Source organism: Camelus ferus, chromosome 5 (assembly GCF_009834535.1).
Source record: "Camelus ferus isolate YT-003-E chromosome 5, BCGSAC_Cfer_1.0, whole genome shotgun sequence".
Lineage (NCBI taxonomy): Eukaryota > Metazoa > Chordata > Mammalia > Artiodactyla > Camelidae > Camelus > Camelus ferus.
Genome location: NC_045700.1, coordinates 14,736,327 through 14,756,821, shown reverse-complemented (window position 1 = coordinate 14,756,821; position 20,495 = coordinate 14,736,327). Strand labels below are relative to the sequence as shown.

General features: G+C 43.8%; 1 protein-coding gene across 2 annotated transcripts in view; it reads right to left on the bottom strand.

The window, feature by feature from the left end:
- GPR39 (G protein-coupled receptor 39) overlaps positions 1-20,495 on the bottom strand; it is a 282,867-nt gene that overhangs the window by 186,669 nt on the left and 75,703 nt on the right. For both annotated transcript variants that reach the window (XM_032479330.1, XM_006185610.3), the window contains one exon: positions 15,608-16,591. In XM_032479330.1, the coding sequence (XP_032335221.1) occupies positions 15,608-16,466 (859 nt within the window). In that variant the 5' untranslated portion in view covers positions 16,467-16,591. The remainder of the gene's footprint in view (positions 1-15,607; positions 16,592-20,495) is intronic.

The window sequence follows — 20,495 nt, the reverse complement described above, 5'->3', positions numbered from 1 at the left end:
GATAAATAAATAAAAGGAATCCATAACGGAAAGAAAGAATTAAAACTATCACTGTCAGCAGATGACATGATATTATACATAGAAAATCCTAAAGACGTCACCAAGAAGCTACTAGAACTCATCAGTAAATTCAGTAAAGTTGCAGGATGCAAAATTAATATACAAAAATCTGCTGCATTTCTATACAGTAACAACAAACTATAAGGAAAAAAATTAGTGAAACAATCCTATTTGCAACTGCATCTACAATACCTAGGAATAAATCTAAGGAGGGTAAGACCTGTACTGAGAAAACTGTAAGACACTGTTGAAAGAAACTGAAGATGACACAGACAGACAAAAAGATACACTACGTTCATGGATTGGAAGAATTAATGTTGTTAAAATGACCATACTACCTGAGGCAATCTACAGATTCAATGAAATCCCTATCAAAATACCAATGGCATTTTTCACACAACTAGAACAGATAATTCCAAAATTTCTGTGGAAATATCTGCATAACCAAAATAATCTTGAGAAGAACAAAGCTGGAGGTATGTGCACTGATTTCAAACTATACTACAAAGCTACAGTAATCAAAATAGTATGGTACTGGCACACAGACACAAAGATCAATGAAACAGAATAAAGAGCCCAGAAATAAGCCCACATTCTTATAGGTAATTAATCTATGACAAAGGAGGCAAGACTACACAATGGAGAAAAGACAGACTCTTAATAAATGATGTTTAGAAAACTGGATAGCTACATGCAAAAGAATTGAACTGGACTACTCTTTCACACCATATACAAAAATAAATTCAAAATGGAAAAATAAATTAAAGACCTAAAACCATAAAACTTCTAGAAGAAAATGTACAGCAGGATACTCTTTGACATCAGTCTTCCAACAATGATTTTTTGGATATGTTTGTTCAGGCAAGGGAAACAAAAGCAAAAATAAACAAACGGGATGACATCAAACTAAAAAGCTTTTGCACACAGAAGGAAATTATCGACATAACAAAAAGACCACCTGACTAGGACAAGATATTTGGAATTGATAAATCTATATGGGGTATATACAAAATATACAAGGAACTTACACAACTCAATATCAAAAAAGTGAATAACCCTTTTAAAAAATGGACAGAGGATCTGGATAGACATTTTTCCAAAGACATGCAGATGGCTAAAAGGTACATGAAAAGATGCTCAGTATCACTGAACATTAGAGAAATGCAAATCAAAACCACGACAAGATATCACCTCACATCTATCAGAATGGCTGTTATCAAAATGACAACAAATAACATGTATTGATGAAGATGTGAACCCTCATGCTCTGTTGGTGGAAATGTAATTTGGTACAGTCATTATGGAAAATAGTACGAAAATTCCTCAAAAAAGTAAAAACAGAACTGCCATATCATCCCTCAATTCAACTCCTTAGTATTTATCCGAAGAAAACAAAAACACTAATTCAAAACGATCTATGCAGCATTGTTTACAATAGCCAAGATATGGAAGCAACCTAAGTGCCTATCAACAGATAAATGGTTAAAGAAGATCTGCCTATATAATTATGTAATGGAATATTATTACTCAGCCATAAAAAATACAATCTTGCCACGTGCAACAACATGGATGGATCTAGGGGGTATTATGCTAAGTGAAATAAGTCAGAAAGAGAAAGACAAATACCTTATGATTTCACTTATATATGGAGTCTAAAAAACAAAACAAATGAACAAGCATAACAAAACAGAAACAGGGTTATAGATACAGAAAACAAAGAGTTGGTTGCCAGGCTGAGTAGAGAGAAATAGGTGAGGGAGACTTAAGAGGTACAAATTTCCAGCTGCAAGATAAATGAGTCACAGGTATGAAATGTACAGTGTGGGGAATATAGTCAGTTATTTCGTAATTTTCTTGTATGGCAACAGATGACAACTAGACTTATGGTGATCATTTTGAAATGTACAGAAATAGCGAATCACTATGTTGTGTACCAGGAACTAACATGGTATTGTCAGTATTACCATTTTACTCAATAAAACAAACTCACAGAAAAAGAGATCAATTTTGTGGTGACCAGAGGCAGGGGGAAGGGCAAGGGGAATTAGATGAAGGTAGTTAAAGGGTACAACCTTCCACTTATAAGATAAATAAGTACTAGGGATGTAATGTACAAAATGATAAATATAATTAACACTACTGTACATTATTTATGAGAGTTGTTAAGAGGTAAATCCTAACAGTTCTCATCATAAGGCAAAAACACTTTTTTCTCTTTCTTTAATTCTGTATCAATATGAGATGATGGATGTTCACTAAACTTGTTAGTTATCATTTCATGATGCATGCAAGTCAAGTCATTATGCCATACATCTTAAACTTACATAACGCTGTATGTCAATTACATCTCAAAAAAACTGGAAGGAAAAAAAGGAGTGGGAAAGCCCCCAGACATAAGAAGGGTACCCAGAAGCTGCCGGGAAACCCAAAGGACAAATATGCACCAGATATGGCATCATGGTTTCTTCCCTCTCCATCCCCCACCATCCATAACAAGTCCCCCAGCTGGAGCACATCCTCTTTCAAGAACCCAGCTTTCTGCTTAGGAAGAGAACATGGACTTTGGAGTCAGATCCCAGCTCATATCTCAATGGGTGATGAATTTGGGCAATTCTGAAAAGCAGGGATAACTGTACCCTCATGATGGTGATGTCATAAGGAAGAGAGATGAAGTATAAAGGCCGACCCCTTGGCTGGCTGGTCCCGGTGGTCTACAGCCTTGGCAGCAGAAAGCAAAGAAGAAACAACAGAAAGTACTTTGAACAGAACAATTATTTTGAAAGAAGGACTAAATGCTTCATTTTCTGGGTAACTCCTAAGGCTTCTTGAATTTAATACAACATGAGGAAGAGGAAGTCTCTCCCCAGACTTTACTGAGACTGAATTCTCACCACCTTGCAAACGGAGTTTTGGAGCCTGATTTAAGTTCTTTTTAAAATTATGTGAAGTTGCTTGTGCCTAAGTGTCATGGAGCAAATTCCCACTTGTCACAGCGACAGAGAGTTCTTATCACAACTACAACTAATTCTTACTACATATGGTAAGTTTAGACATTCCCAATTCACCATTTTCTACCCTTTTTGAGTTAGAGAATCCCCTCCAAATGTCACAGATGACTGCCTTTCACACTTTCAATGTGTCTGGGAATCACAGGGATCTGCCTAAAACGCAGCTGCTAATTCATTTGGTGTGGAGCGTAGCCTAACACTCTGCATTTCACAATTTCCCAGGTGATGCTGATGTGGCTGATCCACGGATCACCCTGCACATATCGAGACTGTAGAGAACATCTCTGGGGGGAATGATGTCCAATTAACCACACTATTAACAATTCTGGTACCCAGAAGCACTTTACTTCATAAGCAGCCACCACCCCCATTCTTCATTAAGAGTATTTTTTTATGGTCTCTACAAGGCTCCACTCTATGCTTTGATGCCCCAACTACAGCAGTATTAAGCTCCTTGAAGGGGAGAATAGGCATCTTGATCTCTAAAGTCCAAATGATACCGTGCACATTTTAGGCTTTCATAAATACCTGATGAATTAAGGACCAAAATGAAATGTGAAAACCTGCTGGAGTATGTAGAGAAGAGTGAAGCCAGTCTAGGAAGGCTTCCTGGAGGAAGAGGGCCTTCAAGAGATTCAATAATGAGAAAATCCCCAGACCCAAGAAGGAGTACAGTCTCCTTCTAGAAGTTTTCTTCACACTCTGGAAAGCAACCTTCAATCACCACTTCACTTTGCCTCCCTTGTCAAGACAAACTCGAAAAACAGTGATAACACATCAGCTGTCCTCTAAATATACAAAATATGCAGCTGTCATTTCAACATGATACATAATCCTTCAAAACTGTGGCACAGAGAAAGCAGACCCATAAATTTCCCAGAAAGCTTTGTTTCTGCTGAGTATCTCATGTCTCCTAAAGAATAATAATATATAAAGCCAGAGACCAAATGACGGTGGCGCTGCTCCCACACCCTGTGTGTCATGTTTTATTTCTAAGGTAAGCTGGATTTTTTTCCCCTTCACTAGAGAAAGAGAATGGCTTTTCTCGACAAATTCAGTGAACCTCATCCCTCCCAGCTGGGCCTGACTCCCATTTCTGCACGCCTTTGGTTTCACAGCCAGTTAGACATTTAACAAGTACAATAGCAACTTGAAGCTCAGCCGCCTGACCCTTATCTGCCAGATTCTGGTAGCGCCACTGCTCTCCAACTACCCGGCCCCCCGTGAGCTATGTAAAGCAGTGTGATGAGATGTCTGAACAGCTCCCACCTGCCAGAATGGCTCTTACACACAGTAAGTGCAAACAGGAAATTGTGTCAAGTTTCTCAATTGGCAGGAACCCTAATGTCAGAAAACGGTAACGTCTGTAAGCCTGAAACATCTCTCTTACTCAGACTTGCTTTCGGCCATAAAGTTGGCTCCCACGGTCCCCCTGCCCCAACCATTTCCACCTGAAGCTAAATGATGAAGAATGTAGGCTCTCTCCCCTTGGGTGAGGAAGGCTCTGGAAGGCAGCAAAGCTGCCCAGACATTCATTGACTCACCAAACATTCATTCAGCACCTCCTAAGTACCAGGCTCAGAGCTACCCAAAGGAGGATCGTTAGAAGATGAATCCACCACAGTCTCCCTCTTTGACAACCAAGATATCCAGGGTTTCAAAATTTCAGCTGGTAGGACTCAAACCCACAAATCTGGAATTCCTCAAACAAAAGTCTTAAAAGTCTAGGGAAAATTCCTGGTGTCCTGGATCCGGGAAAATTTCCTAAACACTGAGCCTTAGCAGTGTTCCATAAATGGCGGGTGAATCAAGGAACGTCTGGGTTATAAGTACAGTTCGTGGAAGGTGGGATTTTTCACAGAGAAGCTTCTAGAGATTAGTCTTGAAAGAAGTAGTGAAGGCAGGACATAATAGATAAGATATAAATACATAAGATATAAGATATCAACATACAAGACATAAATAAGGACCTTGGAGCCTCCTCATCAGAATTCAGGGAATGTATCAGTTTTCCATCATCACATAACAAATTTAGTGGCTTAAAGCAACATCCTTTTATTAGCTCACAGTTCTGTAGACCAGAACTCCAGACCCAGCAAGGCTGGGATCTCTGCTCAGGGTCTCATGGTGTTGGCCAAGCTAAGTTCTTTTCCAGAGGCTCTGAGGAGGTAATCCACCTCGAAGCTCATTTACATCCCCATTTCTTTGCCGGCTCTCAGCTCCTAGGGACCACCCACCTTCTCCGCCAGTGGTCTCCCAAATCTCCAAAGCCAGCAATAGAGAATTTCTCTTCCATCCAACCCCTCTTGTGATTTGAATCGCTGGCTTCCCTACTTGCTGACTTCTTGACCCAGATTTAAAGGGTTATGTGACTTGATTAAGCCCACACAGGAAAACTCTCCCTATTTTAAGGTCAACTGATTTAGGAACTTAATTATGTCTGCAAAAGCCTTTCACTGCAATATCCTGATGAGTGTTTGATTGAATAAGTGGGAGCAGGTGTGTGTACACCCTGGCCCTGGAATTTCAGGAGCCATCTCAGACTTCTGCCTACCACAGGGAGAAGAGGAAAGGTGCCAAAGTGATTTCCTGAGGATCATAGTTTGCGTGGTTTCCCTCCCACTCAGGAGCAGCAGCCACAGTCGGGGTATTTCCATCCCTGCACCTACTAAGCAGGTCACAGTATTCGTGTCCCCAGCCCAGCAGGGAAGCTGGAAGTAATGTGAGCGTGCAAGGTCCCCAATCTCAAGGAGTCCCAAGAAGAGTTGGGAGATAACACCTGTGACCCTGCCTGAGAAATGGGGTCTCAGATGGCTCACCATTTACAGGAAGAGGAGTGTAGGAAGGCTTCCAGGAAGAAGTGAGGGCTTGAAACTGTCACTGAAGAATGAGCGGGCCATTGCACAATGGAGACACATTAGAGCGACTCTGACCCAGCTCAGCTCCCTAGAGCTGGTGCCTAATTAGAGCGTCAGCAACACTGGGGCAGTCGGGGCCTCTGTGCTGGGGAAACATGAGGAACTGGTTGGGAACAGAGTCATTCTCTGGCCAAGGAAGGCTGCAGCTACAGCAAGGCTAGGAAAAACCAAGAGCCAGAGGCCTGGATAAGGGCAGGAAGAACTAACTGACATCAGCTGCTCTACCAGGATGGTGTCCCAGTGAAGAGTTGTCTCATTTCTCCAAAGAAGACATTCAGATGGCCAATAGGCCCATGAAAAAAATGCTCAATATTGCTAATTATTAGAGAAACACAGATCAAAACTACAATGAGGTATCACCTCACACCAATCAGAATGGCCATCATTAAAAAGTCTACAAGTAATAAATGCTGGTGAAGGTGTGGAGAAAAGGGAACCAACACTTTACACTGTTGGTGGGAATATACATTGGTGCAAGCACTGTGGAGAACAGTATGGAGAGTCCTTAAAAAAGTAAAAACAGAGTTGCCAAATGATCCAGCAGTCCCACTCCTGGGCATATTTCTGGAGAAAACTCTAATTCGAAAAGACACCTGCACCCCAATGTTCATAGCAGCACTATTTACAATAGCCAAGACATGGAAGTAACCTAAATGTCCATCAACAGATGGTTGAATAAAGAAGATGTGGTATATTTATACAATGGAATACTACTCAGCCATAAAAAGAAACAAAATAATGCCATTTGCAACAATATGGATGGAGATAGAGATGATCATACTAAATGAACTAAGTCAGAAAGAGAAAGACAAATATCATATTATATAACTTACATGTGGAATCTAAAAAAAAAAAGATACAAATCTTATCTATAAACCAAAAATACACTCACAGACACAGAAAACCAACTATGGTTACCAAAGGGGAAAAGGTGGGGAAGGGATAAATTAGGAGCTGGGGATTAACAGATACACATTACTATATATAAATTAGATAAACAACAAGGTCCTATTGTATAGCACAGGGAACTATACTCAATACCTTGTAATAACCCATAATGGAAAAGAATCTGAAAAGAAAAAATATATACGTATGTATATGTATAACTGATCACTTTGCTGTACATCTGAAACTAACACTGTAAATCAACTACACTTCAGTAAAAAAACAAAATTATATATATATATACACACACACACACACACATGTATATATATATATACACATATATATATATATATTTTTTAAGGCTGTCTCTTTTTCACTCTGGGAACATGAACAGGCCTGGGTTTTGACTCAAACTTCAGTGCAAGAAATGCTGTCACCCCAGGGGAAGCACCACTAATTTAACTATGCTGCTTCACTCCTTAAAACCCTTCTTTCCATGGCTTCCAAGGAGACGTGTCAAACCCCTTTGCTATGGTCCTGTCTGGAACTGGCTGCATGGTGGCTGGCTGAGCCTACCATGCTGGGCTCATGCTACATTAAAGGGAGAACTCTGGAGTTCAGAAATCCTATCTCAGCCTTCTCAAAGCCTGGCTTTCAAGTCAACCGCCTAGATGAAGAGGCCAAGAAACCCAGCTTCCGGGCTCAAAACTGAAAACAATACCTTTGTACCAGGCAATACCCGCCTTTTCCTTCCTGGGGTGATAAACCTTATGGTTAAAACTTGAGGCAGACGGCAATTGAATGAATTTAAAGGGAAAATAAAATCATATTAGTTGAATATTTTCAAAATATTGCCCCCACCACATCCTCTTTCCATTACCCTGAGGTACCCTCTTGGCAACAAGTGTTGAAAGGGCCTGCTAAGAAATAATTTTTAGAGTTGTCTCATGGCCTTATCACCTTGTTAAACAGAGTTGAGCAAGGACGTGAAACACCCTAATCACTTTCATCTCCTTTCACGGTTCCTTCTGGCAGGTATATATGGTGAGAGCTGATGTTCAGGGGCTGATTAACACAGACTGTTCCTTTGCTCAGGGGAGATAAAATCTTACATGTCCTCCATGATGGCTTGACTTTTTGGAGGCCTGGGAAGAATCAGATCCCTTTCAAAGAGAGCATCTTTAGGTTTGGACTCATCAGAAAAATGTTGAGGAATGATAAACTTCTACAGGAATGCATGTCCAGGGGAAAACAGAACAGTGTTCCCCAACTCCAAGCTCAGGTGTCTTCATGTATTTATTCAGTCAACACACATTCACTGAACATCTGCTGTGTGCCAGGCACTACACTAGGATGAAGGACAGCGTGTGGCAAAATCCGGGGTAGCTCCTGCCCTCAAAGAATTAGAAGGACGACAGACATCAACCAGATGATTTCACAAATTAGCTGTAAAATCATCATGATGAGTCCTGTTTCAAGGGAGGTTTAATCAAACCAGGGAGTATGGGTCATGCTTTCCAGGGGCGATCCAAAGATGCTAACTGGCTGAAGGGGCTGGTGGGATCAGGTTGACCATGGAGTATCACAGAAAAGCATTTCAGGCAGAGGAAACAACACATACCAAGGCCAGGTGGTAGGAGAGAGCCTGGCCATGGCCCATTGAAGGAATTTAAGTTGGTGAGGGGGTGGGGGGCAGTGGGGCAGCATTTAAGGAGTGTTATGGACTGACTTGTGCCCCCAAATTCGTATGTTGAAGCTCTAACCCCCAATGTGACAGTATTTGGAGACAGGGCTTTGAGGGAGGTAATTAAGGTTAAATGAGGTCATAAGGGCAGGGCTCTAATCCGACTGGACTGACTTCCTTCTAAGAAAGAGGAGAGACATCAGAGATGTACCTCTGTGTGCACGCAGAGTGAGGACTCTGTTAGAGTTTGCTATTTGCAAACCAAAGAAGTCTCACCAGAAACCATCCTTGAGCTCAGATTTCAAGCTTCCAGACTGTAAGAAATTAAACATCTACTGTTAAGCCACCCCATCTGTGGGATTTTGTCACAACAGCCCGAGCAGACTAACACCAAGAGAAAACTGCACCCGATGACGTTGGAGGAGCAGCCGCATTCGAGGGCCTTATGTTAAGGATTTTGATCCTTAACCAAAGAGCCATGGGAAGCCATTAACGGACTTGAACTTGTCGACTGAAATAAAATTACACAACATGAGAGCTATGGGTTAAGTTTCATTTGGGGCAAAATGAGGGCTATAACCCAAGAGACGGCATCTCATTAGCTCTGAGGAGTTGCTCCAAAGAGGCAGGGGGACACTCAGTATTATATACGATTTTAGTGAAGGGGGGACGTGCAGCCAAGCACACATAAATGCAGAGGCTTGCTGCTAGTCATGAGGAGCAGATGTCACCATTAATGATTTTAGTGCTTTTCCAGATATGAGGAGATGCAAGAATTAGGACTCATAAAATCTGCTAGAAATATCTAACTATCTGATGGCCTGCACTGCCAGTTTTCCCAGAGCACCAAGTGCCTCATCCCTGATCTCCATTCTGAATTCCTTTCAGGGAGTGTTGGAGGTCAGCGGCTGCAGCAGCTGGCGATTTAATCCAAGCAGAGGTAGATGGCAAGTGCCAGTTTTGATTTGGCAAACTTGATGGGGTTGGGAATGGGGGTGCCAAGGAAATCCCAGTGGCTACAACATGGAAGAACAGCCTGGCTGAAGGTCAGTACAGACCTTCCTCCAGGGATGGTACGTCCAGTCAAGGGCCCTCCTTGCCTGGAGAGCAGATGTGCTGGGATCAGAGTAGGAAAGGTCCACCAGGAACTCAAGCACTTTGACGGTCCCTGCAAAGGAAGATGCCACCAGAAAGCGAGGCAATATGATCATCTCTAGGTCCCTCCATGTTGCTGCAAATGGCATTATTTTATTTTTTTATGGCTGAGTAATATTCCATTGTATGTACATACTATATCTTCTTTATCCAGTAACCTGTTAATGATACAAATTCTATTTACCAACCAAAAACCAACTCACAGACATAGAAAACAAACTGTGGTTAACAAAGGGGAAAGGGCAGGGAGGGATAAATTAGGGGTTGGGGATTAACAGACACACATTACTATACATAAAACATGTAAACAAGGACCTACTGTATAGCACAGGAAACTATGTTTGATTTCTTGTAATAACATATAATGGGAAAGAATCTGAAAAGAAAACGTACATATACATAAATATATAACTGAATCACTTTGCTGTACCCCTGAAACTAACATTGTAAATCAAGTACATATCAATAAAAATTTTTTAAAAAGAACTTACAGCAGCAGTGGTGACCAGACTTCTCTCCAGTGCTCAGGAGGCAGACAAGGAATGGAGGCGGAAAGTCAGGTGGGTTGCCCCAGGGTTGCAGACCAGCAGGGGAGGTGGGCAGAAGGAAAAGGCGGAGAGAGATGACAATGTCATCCAAGTGGTGGGTCAGGGGACCTTGTCTGGTGGGCCAGGACAGGGCTTCTTGACGCCCAATTCAATATTCTTCTGCTGTGCTGTCTGGACACGCAAATGGCTTTTATTCTGAGGGCTTTCAGCACTAACAAGCTGAATGCTCTGCTCGATGAAGGCCTCTCCTGCCTTATTACACCTTGGCAGCCTCCACGGGGCATGCAACTAAGACAGATGAACAGGCTTCTAATGAATGGGGACTGGGATTCCAATATTCCCTTCCATGGGAACCATGCGTCTCTCCAACAGAGAAATGATATCTCTAGGCAGCCTGATTGTAAAAATAAAGCAGCATTATTATATTCATCCACCAGGGTGATCACAGGACACGTGCAATTTATGACAGACATCACAAATAGAAAAATAAACATGAAACACCATTTATTACAGCCACATCTACACCAGTACAGGGAAGAACAGAGTAGAGGCAGGAAACCGAATATTTGAGGCAAAACTTTTTTCCTGGAATAGCCAAACATTTGATTCAAAATAATATCTCTCTATAAAATGTCACTAATTTAATTTTGATGCTATTTCCCTGAGAGACTGAGTTGGCATAGCCCTTTACATCACAGAAAAAGCTATGTCTAAGAAAATTAATGACACAAACATGATTCTAAGACCAGTATCTAAACTAGCCAGGAAAACAACTATTTAAAAATTTGTTGGGCACTTCAAAAGCATTTGAAGGCATTCATTTCCATGTAATCAGTTGATATACACGAGGGTACAGAGATCGGTTTTTCAACTAATTATATTTTTGCGTTTGGCCTGCACATGGGGTGCAGAATTTCATGAAGTCAATGAAAGGGACGCTGGAGAAACATACGAATCAAATGACAAGCTACTGACAAACGAAGGTCCGGCTGAAAGACCTATTAATCCTCAAAGAATGGAAAATTGACAAGGACGATGCTAGATCAGGTGCGTCAATGAGGGTGAGTTAAATAGCAAGGAATTAAGAGGAGCCCTTGGGAGAAAGCTTTCTTTATATGATCTTGCTGTTCTAGAAAATCAAACACAATGGCTATCCTACAGAGTTCTGTCAGAAAAATTAAGTCCTCCAAAAAGCACTTGTTTCATTCTGAAACAGTACGGTAAGACTTAGCATATAATCAGAATCTGTTTGATAAAACACAAGACAAGATTTCTCTTCATAATTTTTCCCTTCTGTTTTTCACAATGAAGTCCCAATCAAACCTCTTTTCACGGGAAATTTTGGGCTCCACTTTAAGGAACTCACTTGAAAAGTTTATGTCAGTTCCTGATGGTCCTCAGATAAAGAGGACCCTCATAACATCTCGGCTTCCTCTCTGTCCCTCTCAGTCTCTCTCTCTCATATGAGCATGTGACTTGACCTCACATCTGGAGTCTTAAACTGAGAGGATATGATTCTGATATCTTCCCTGCTTCTCTCTGGCCCACCCCACAAATATCTAATATGCATCAACCTGCTTTTGAGAGTAGTTCAGCACAGCAGCAATCCCCAATCTTTCTTCCATCCAAATACACACAACGGATGAAGTCCATAGTGAAGATATTCTCCGTGATCAACCCAAGTTGATGTGCAATTCCCACCACTCTATGCGGTTCCTTCCCTTTCCCTCTGACTCAGGAGAGTAAACCAGAATGCAAAAGAGTGTACCAATTATAAAGTCCTAAGTCTTCTGTGATGTTTCTGTAATTTTACAATTTCACAATTATTTGAAAATAAATTTTTGTAACTGTAGGTGATTGAATCGCTACCCTACAGATCTCTGGGAGGTAGCCAAAACCTAGTCCCAATCACCTTATACTCTTGAAAAGTTACAAATTACAACTCTTCTTTTAAACTGCTCTGATGTTGCACTTTGAGTGGGTGACATCTGACAGCAAGTCACATGTGCAACAGACACAAGCATGAGTGTCCATGGACCTGGGTGCCTCCATGCATTGAGAATACCTCCAAGTGAGAGTCCAGAAAGATAAGATGGAAAGTCTGGGAACCCCTCTTGAAAGGAAGGCTCATATTGTGTATTCTCACCATCTAAGGAATAAAGAGCCAGAGGCACCAGTTCCTTGTCTCCAGAAGAGGCAGGAATCCAGACCAGCAATCTCTGTTCTGACATGGGACAAGTCATATTAGCTGCGACCACGGAAAAGGAAGTAAGTCTGGTACTGATTTCTCACTGAGCAGACAACAGACAAGAAGGGATACTTGTGTTTCCAGAAACGTGCACTTTCACATTGTTACTGTTTTCTCCTGCAAATTGCTTGAAAGCTAGGAGGTGTCCCAGCATCTCTCTCTCTCTCCCAGACTTCCCAATTTGTTTTCATTATTCACCAGCCCAGCACCTCGATGAGACTGAGGCACAAGAGCACAAGATGCAGGAAGGAAAATTACTATTTTCTCCATAGACTTCCTCATCTTGGGTAGATTTATGAATTTCCCTTCCGTTATGCAGAAGTTAGCATTTTTAACAACGGGGCGAGGGAGGGGTCCTTAATTGTTTTTTTATTGCCTCCAGAGCTCCAAAGGCATCTTGTGCTGTGTCGTCATTTACATTTCACATTAAATGCAAAATATGTTTGAAATGAGCAAATATTTGTTTTAATTTGATACATCTGTTAACTGAAGTGCTAAAAAGACAGCTACATCACTCTATTAAATTCAGCGATTTGTAAACAATTTATATATTCATTTGTTCTGGGTTAAAAATGCCCCAAAGCACATGTTTTATGAAACCCTATGAAGTAAATTGCATTGTATTAATCTGATAGATGCAGGCCATGATTTCTTCCTCTTCACTCCATTAATTTATTCCCTAACTGGAGTTAATTAGTGAGGTTCCTATATTGAAGAGCTCTTTGAAATTCATTGGGAGAGGGGGACATTTGCAAGAATTGCTTTGAGAACCTACTGCAGGGGAAATGGGCTAAATACAAATGGTTAAGTTCCCCCAAGACATGATCACACATTGAGCACCTGATTGCCATTCAACAATCTATGCCTGGAACACAGTGGGTGATTAATACATTGTTGTTATAAGAAAGAGGGAGAAAGCCAGGAGGAGAGAATGAGGGCAGTGTGAGAAAGGACTCCTTCCAGGGGATTACTAACTGGATGGGATGTCTCCAAGTTTGTATTTGTCCCTACATAAAAATCTGTGCCATTCTGATTTTATGCTACACAATGGAGACTGACTTCAACTTGGAACAATACCCCCTGGGAGAAGAAGAGACATCTATTCAGAGGAATTTTTTTTTTTAATTTTAAGAGATTGGTACAAAAGAGAACTAAGATAAATCAATTATTTTTTCCTTGGTCAAAGGCAGCCTTAATTCCTAAATTAGAGTGGAAGATAGTGTCTTGCACCTACCCAAAAAATTAAATTCATTCACACTAAAGTATAAATCACTGCTGAAAGTTTAAGAGATGCCTAAGGGTACATGGGGGAATGGAGAACTAGTCTTTCAACAGATGTTCAAGCAAATCTAATGTTCCTTTCTTCTTGGAATGTTTTGGGCAGCAGCCAGTGGGTGAGGGAGACTGAGTTGGGTTGGGTGCCCTTCCTAAGTCCCTAGACGATGTCACCTGCTACAGACAACTTACACCAAGTTCCAGAAAGGCTGCAACACCACCAGCTTAATCTAGACTGCACCTTCCTAATCAAAGCTCTGCTTTATTTTATTTGCCCTTCCCCATGAGCCTGTGAAAAAGCCACAGGCAGCCAGCCACCCATTTCCGTGCCCTGAGAAGCAAGGTTAGAATCTGCCAGCTGCAATTACATGCATTTGAACCTGGTCTTCTCCAAGCCTGAAATTCCTCCTCTATGCAATGGAAGTATAAGTTAAAAGCACAGACCCTGATGCAGAGTAGCCATCCCAAACTGCAAATTCCCTCCTTTCACTTTGCACAGACACAGAGTAAAGTCAGGTCAGGTGTACGGAACACACCAGAAGCCGGGGTCAGGGCTGGGACAAGACCCGGTTCTTTCCAACACTCTTCTAGTGCCTTCCAATTTTCTCTCCTAGGTCCTCACCCTGAACCTGTTTCTCAAGTTTCCCACACCAAAACAAACAGCACCATGATTTATTCCTCCTATGATGTCTGGAGAGGGAGCTGGGAAGAAAGCAAAACAGTGGTTCTAGCAACTCCCCTTTGACTCACTCACACATCCACAATGGTATCTTTTTCTTGTTTCTGCTAAAAAATATTTTTTAAAAACCCATTGGTTACATATACATTGTGTGTCTACAAGAAAACCCAATCTCTCAAAAGGCAGCCACCAGGCCTCTCTTCTGTAGCCCTGGGGGCTGCTGATCACGGGCCCCTTCCTTCCTGACACACGGAAGGACCAGACTAAATATTTGCATGACAACAGAAGTCTGGAAAACAAACAGCGTTCTCTGCATGGGAAGTGGGTATTCTGGACTATCAGTCAAGTCCTGGGAATCTGTGAAGCCAGATTTTCTGAATCAGACAAACCTGGCTGGCCCTGCCATGAGTCTCTGCTCTGATAAGGAACAGACCCACCACAGTGGATACTCAAGCACTATCCTGGGGAGTACGTGTCTGGGAGCTCCAGTTTCTTAAGACTTGGGTAGACAAGCACTACGGGGGAGTAAAGTCACTGTCTGGAGGCTATGTTCCTGACAGCCTCACAAAGGAGGAGAAAAATGGGAGCAAAATCTAATTGCCTGAGAAAGGTTCTCCAGGGTAATGATGCGCTCTTCTGTAGGGGAGGGTGTAGCTCAGTGGTAGAGCACATGCTTAGCATGCATTAGGTCCTGGGTTCAATCGCCAGGACCTCCATTACGAACATAAAAATTAAAAAAAAAAAAAAAAAGAATGTGCTCTTCTATCTGAATAGAACTTGGTCCTTCTCAAAGGACCTTCACCTCTGCTGCATTACCTAATTGGACCCTCACATTCCTCAGTATTATCGCCTCCATTCTACCCAAGACATTTTGTGACCTAGCCCACCCACACAGCTGCCACGCTGGAATATACCCAGACCTTCTGACATCTGATTGAGCGCTCTTTTGACCATAACCCAAGTCCCCAAAACATTGAGAATAAACATCCAGAGGCTCAGATCAATGCCTCTTCAGGCTCAACGAACTTAGGTTTACACTCTTAAGGTAAGACTTTGGTTAAAAGGACCTCAAGCAGTGGCAGGTGGGGGTTGGGTGGGGGTTGGGATGGGGGCTGCTCCGAGGATGCCCTCTACCATGACTCACTCAGGAAGATGATGGTCTGCCCCCTGGCGGTCCTGCTCTCCTCACTCTCCGACTTCCTCAGCTGCAGCTGCTGCCCCGAGGCTGCCAGCGTGCCCTGCTTACTCCTTCCCAGCACTTGCATCATGTTCCAGCACATGAAGGCCACGGAGACCAGGACCACAAGGTAGATGACGAAGGCACCGAAAATGCTGGACTGGAACACGATCCAGCGGCTGGAGAGGCTGGTACAGATGGACATGTTGAAACTCTCCTCCGGCAGCTCATGGTGGTGGGTGCGGGAGAAGTTGCAAATTAGCCCCCGGTGACTGGGCACGGTCACCAAGGGGTACTCGACTCCCATGGCGAAAAGCAAAGGCAGTGCCACCAGGGCGGAGGTAACCCAGACGAAGCCAATCAGCAGCTTCACTTGGAAGGGCCCAGCCACAGCCTTATATCTGAAGGGGTGGCAGATGGCGATATAGCGCTCGAAGCTGAGCGTCAGCACGTGCAGCAGCGTGGCGTAGCTGCAAGTCTCGAAGAGGAAAGTGTGCAGCTTACAGGACACGGTGTAGCTGGGCGTGGTCAGGGGGTTCCAGATGATGCTGTAGAACTCCACGGGCATGCCAACAAGGAAGACCAGGATGTCCGAGCAAGCCAGGCTCACCATGTGATCTGTCACCTCCTTCTGCAGGTAGCCTTTCTTCTGTAGCACCTGAGTGACCCGAATGGTGACGCTGTTCCCCAGGATGCCCACCACGAAGATGCTCAGGTACACCAGACTGAGGGTGATTTTGATCCCGGTGGCCACCTCGAATTCGGGAACATGGCTGTGATCGATGATATTGGAGCAGTCTCTGCTGGAGCGGCTGGGTAAAGCCATGAGGAAGACAGCCACGCCAACAGGTCCAAAGAGCTTCCCAAGTCACTTCCCTTCTCCCTCCCTGCGGATCCCAAAGTTCTCAGCAGCAACTCACCAGAGTGGGCGCCGGGCTTTCTTGAGCTCACCTGGAAAAGGTAACAGTATTGCAGGTGCTTTCATGGAAACTTCCTGGAGCAGCCCAACCTAGAGAGGCCGGAGGCGCCTAGGGGTGGGGTTTGAGGGGGGTGTGTCTGGGTGAGGCGGGGAGACCGTGGAGGAAGGAGGTTCCAATCTCGCTGCAGCCAGTGAGCCCGCAGCCCCCAGCGCGCAGGCCCTACCCCCGTCTCCGGTGACCCTCCGCTCCCCTCCCAGCGGCCTGACCCTGGCCGGCCAAACTCCCCCTCCCTCCAGGAGCACCCTCCCCCGAACGGCTGGAGGCGGGGTGGCCAGCGATTAATCATTAATAACTGCTGCCTGTGCTCTCAGCCCAGACCCAGCCCAGCGAGGGTTTGACTCAGCACACGGGCATGGTCTAGAAATCAGATCTTGGCTCCGGAGTACGGGGCGACGGGCGGCCCCACCTCCCCCGCCGCCACAGCCGAGCCATTGTCGCCGTCCGCCCCCACGCGCATCCCACCGAGGAGGCGCAGCCGGGCGGAAGCTGGAGTGCGCTCCTGGGCATGGAGTCCCGGGATGAGGCTGGATAAGACCTACTGCTCTCTCCTGCCCTGCCCCCACTGCCACAGCTGCCTTAGGGTCCCGTCAAAGGTTTGCGCCACTGCCAGTTTGGGGGGAGGGGAGATGGCTGGACCTGGGCGTCCACCTCGGTCGCCAGTCAGGTGGCGGGACCGCCCTGGCGCAGCCAGCAAGCTCTGGCCTTCTTGGTGCTTTGCCATCGGGCCCTCGGGGTCTTGGCAATGAACAGTCAGGCTCTGCGCTGGCTGGAGCCGCTGCCCCAGCAAGTCACCCCCAACAGGCTAATGGGGTCCCCATAGCATGCCTGCCTTTCACCAAAGCCTCCCGGCGTTCTACACACGGCCTGCTTCGCTTTCCTGCCCGGGGACCAAGGAGCACCGGCTCCCTCCTTTCAGTTTCACCCCACCGCTCAGGCCCCTCTCCCGCAGCAGCGGGAAGACTTTAAATGGGGACATGTATATGGATGAGAATGGCACCGACCGCCAGGATGCCTCTGGGGTGGGAAGTGCGTCCTCGGAGGGAGCTCAACCAGGACATCCAGGGCAGCAGGAGGAGGCTGCCAAGCCGTCCCAACAGGACCACCGCCTAAAAATGGCGTTAGGGATCACGACATGTTCCCTCACTTCAGGGAGCCAGGAATACCTCTAAAACAGGCCCATCTTCATTTTCTAATTCCAAAATCAGAAGAAAGTGTGAGGGTGGAGGCAGGAGGCTGTCCTATACATTGTAGAATCTTTAGCATATACATGCCCCTTCGCGTGCCCCCAAGCCTCTTAGTGACAGCAGAATGTCTTTAGACATTGCCAAAAGCCCTCTGAGAGGGGAAAATGTCCCAGGTGGAGAACCTGGGAAAATAGATTCTCTTCATCTGTCCATTCTGAGAGCCTAGCACAGGTCTGTGCTACAAAGCATCCTTAAATTATCACAACCACCATCAGGTGATGTGATCATTTTTAAAATAAAGAAACTGAAGTGTCCAGAGGATAAGTGCTTCCCCAAGGCCATAATTGAAAATTAAAACCCACATCTGTCAAACCCCGAGTACACCTACACTTCTAACAGGAAGGGAGTCCTAGGAGCACAGTAGGTGCTCAGGCAATGAGTCCTAAATGATGCACATAAAGATATAGGGGCTGTATTTTCTGAACCCATCCCTGGGCATGTGGTCTGAGAACCTCAAGGAATATTTGATTTTGACACCATCTCAGAAAAGAAAAAAAAAAAAGCCATTTGACCACTGGAGCTTTATAATTAGCACCCTATGTGGCTACAGTTCTCTCTCTCTTCTCTGTTAAATTACAAGCTCCACGGCCAAAAGTTCTCTTTCCCCTCTCTGACACCTCTCCGTGGAACCCTAAGTGGTATGTTTTGCCAAACCCTCTCCTCCTCACCATGTGTGCTATTTGCCACTCATGCTATGTGCTATTAACTTGCTGGCGGGGAAACTCCTAATTTGTTTCCTCCTTGGTGTACTCTGCTTAGCTCCATGACCTTGATGGTCTTAGAGCTGTCCCACAAAGCTCACAGGGTAAGCAGGGACTCTTGGAGCTTTTGTAACTACAGATGAGAATCCTGAATGGACTCCTCTGCAAAAGACCCCAGTTATTTGTTGCCCCAGAAAGAGTGAGAAAAAGAAGATCTAGGAAGACCCCATTCCTACCCCTCCAGCACCAGTACCAGCACATAGATACCCCTGCCCCTGCCCACTTCTTTCTTCTCAAAAAGAAACAAGCCAGTTACCTCACAAGTATCCCTCGGCCCCACCACTGATCCTTCCTTTAAAATGCTCCTCTTGGTAATTCTCTGAGCCGCTATTAAGTGTCAGGCACGTTCCTATAATTCATTTTCAATCCTCACAAGGCTATAAGGTGGATATTATCATTCCATTTTACAGATGAGGAAGTTGAGAATCAGGGGAATTAAGTGACCTACCATAAAAGGTCAGAGGCAGGCTTCAAACTCAGGTCTGCCTGGCACCAAAAACCTCACCACTTTGCAATGCTCTCTCTCTGTGCAGGACAAGGCTGTGCAGGCTGAATAGTGGCATTTTGGGAAGAGGATGTTTTCATAAGTCACCAGCTCTGATGCTTCTCCTCCCCCAGCTGCGGCATGCCAGTCATCCTGCAATGTATTTGATAATTCCAATTTGTTCTGCTCAGACAAGAGTTCCATAATTGTCCAATTTCTTTCATCAAATTTTCCTTTCACAAAATGTGAACAAAGATTACAAATGCATAACCAAATGGTGAGAATAGAGTTAATTAAAATTCACTCTTTACAGTAGAGATGGAAAAATGCGTTTTGAACAAAGGTCCAGGAGAACTGAATTTTTATTTCACCTTTGCTTTCCCTAAGACCAATTAAAAACTGTTTAATGTGCTCTCACTTGTTGATAAAAGACTAGTATAACACCTGGCCTAGCTCTGTGTAATCTAGATTTTTTTTATTAGCACATTGTATAGAGGGAAAAAAACTAATGAAAAGTAAGAGGAAAGAATACCTTAGGAACCCTTTGATATCAGCTCTAACTCTGGGGTCACTCTAGGGTCTACACAAATTTAAATTCACGTTTTACACATTATAGGGATAGTCTAGGCTAGTGGCTTTCACACTTTTTTAAAGCCCTAAATCTCATTTTTATAATAAAATCTTACATTGGCACCCAAAGTAAAAAAAAAAACTACACACACTCTTACCCATACATATGTATTATATTTTTGTAAATTTAAATCTATTTTGGATTCTCAAATTCAACAAAAATAAAATAAAAGTCAATCAACAATTTATACCCTAAAAAGTGAATAATACCTTGTTTCCTTAGGCTATGCACTAAGCTATAAAGAGAACTTTAATAATTCTCAAAAATTATAAACAGTGTAGATAACTTTATAATGCAATATAACTAAAAAGTAATAACAGAAACAGAAAACTGAAATAGAAAACTCCACCATCTCAAAGGTTTTTGATATCAAGACTTACTATAAAGCTATATAAGGCAATTTGGCTTTGACCTAGGGATAGACAAAGGGAAAAAAAATGAGATAGTATAAGAATATATCCACACGTATATGGACTGGGCTTTGACAGAGACGGCACTGTGGGGCAGTGTAGAAGAGACGGTCTTTTCCATTGGTGTAGTGGATGACTGACTCTCTGCTGGGGGGTGGGGTGCCCTGATTTGTAGCATTTGCCAATATCCATGGTATAAATACTCCTGTTTTGGCTGATTTCAAGCTACCCACACTTACCACAGAATAAAAAGGAGGTCCCTCAACAAACAAGGCAGGCTCTGATCACCACGACACCAACAACATCCCCAATCAAAGGGATAACAACCAACACACATGGAAGAAA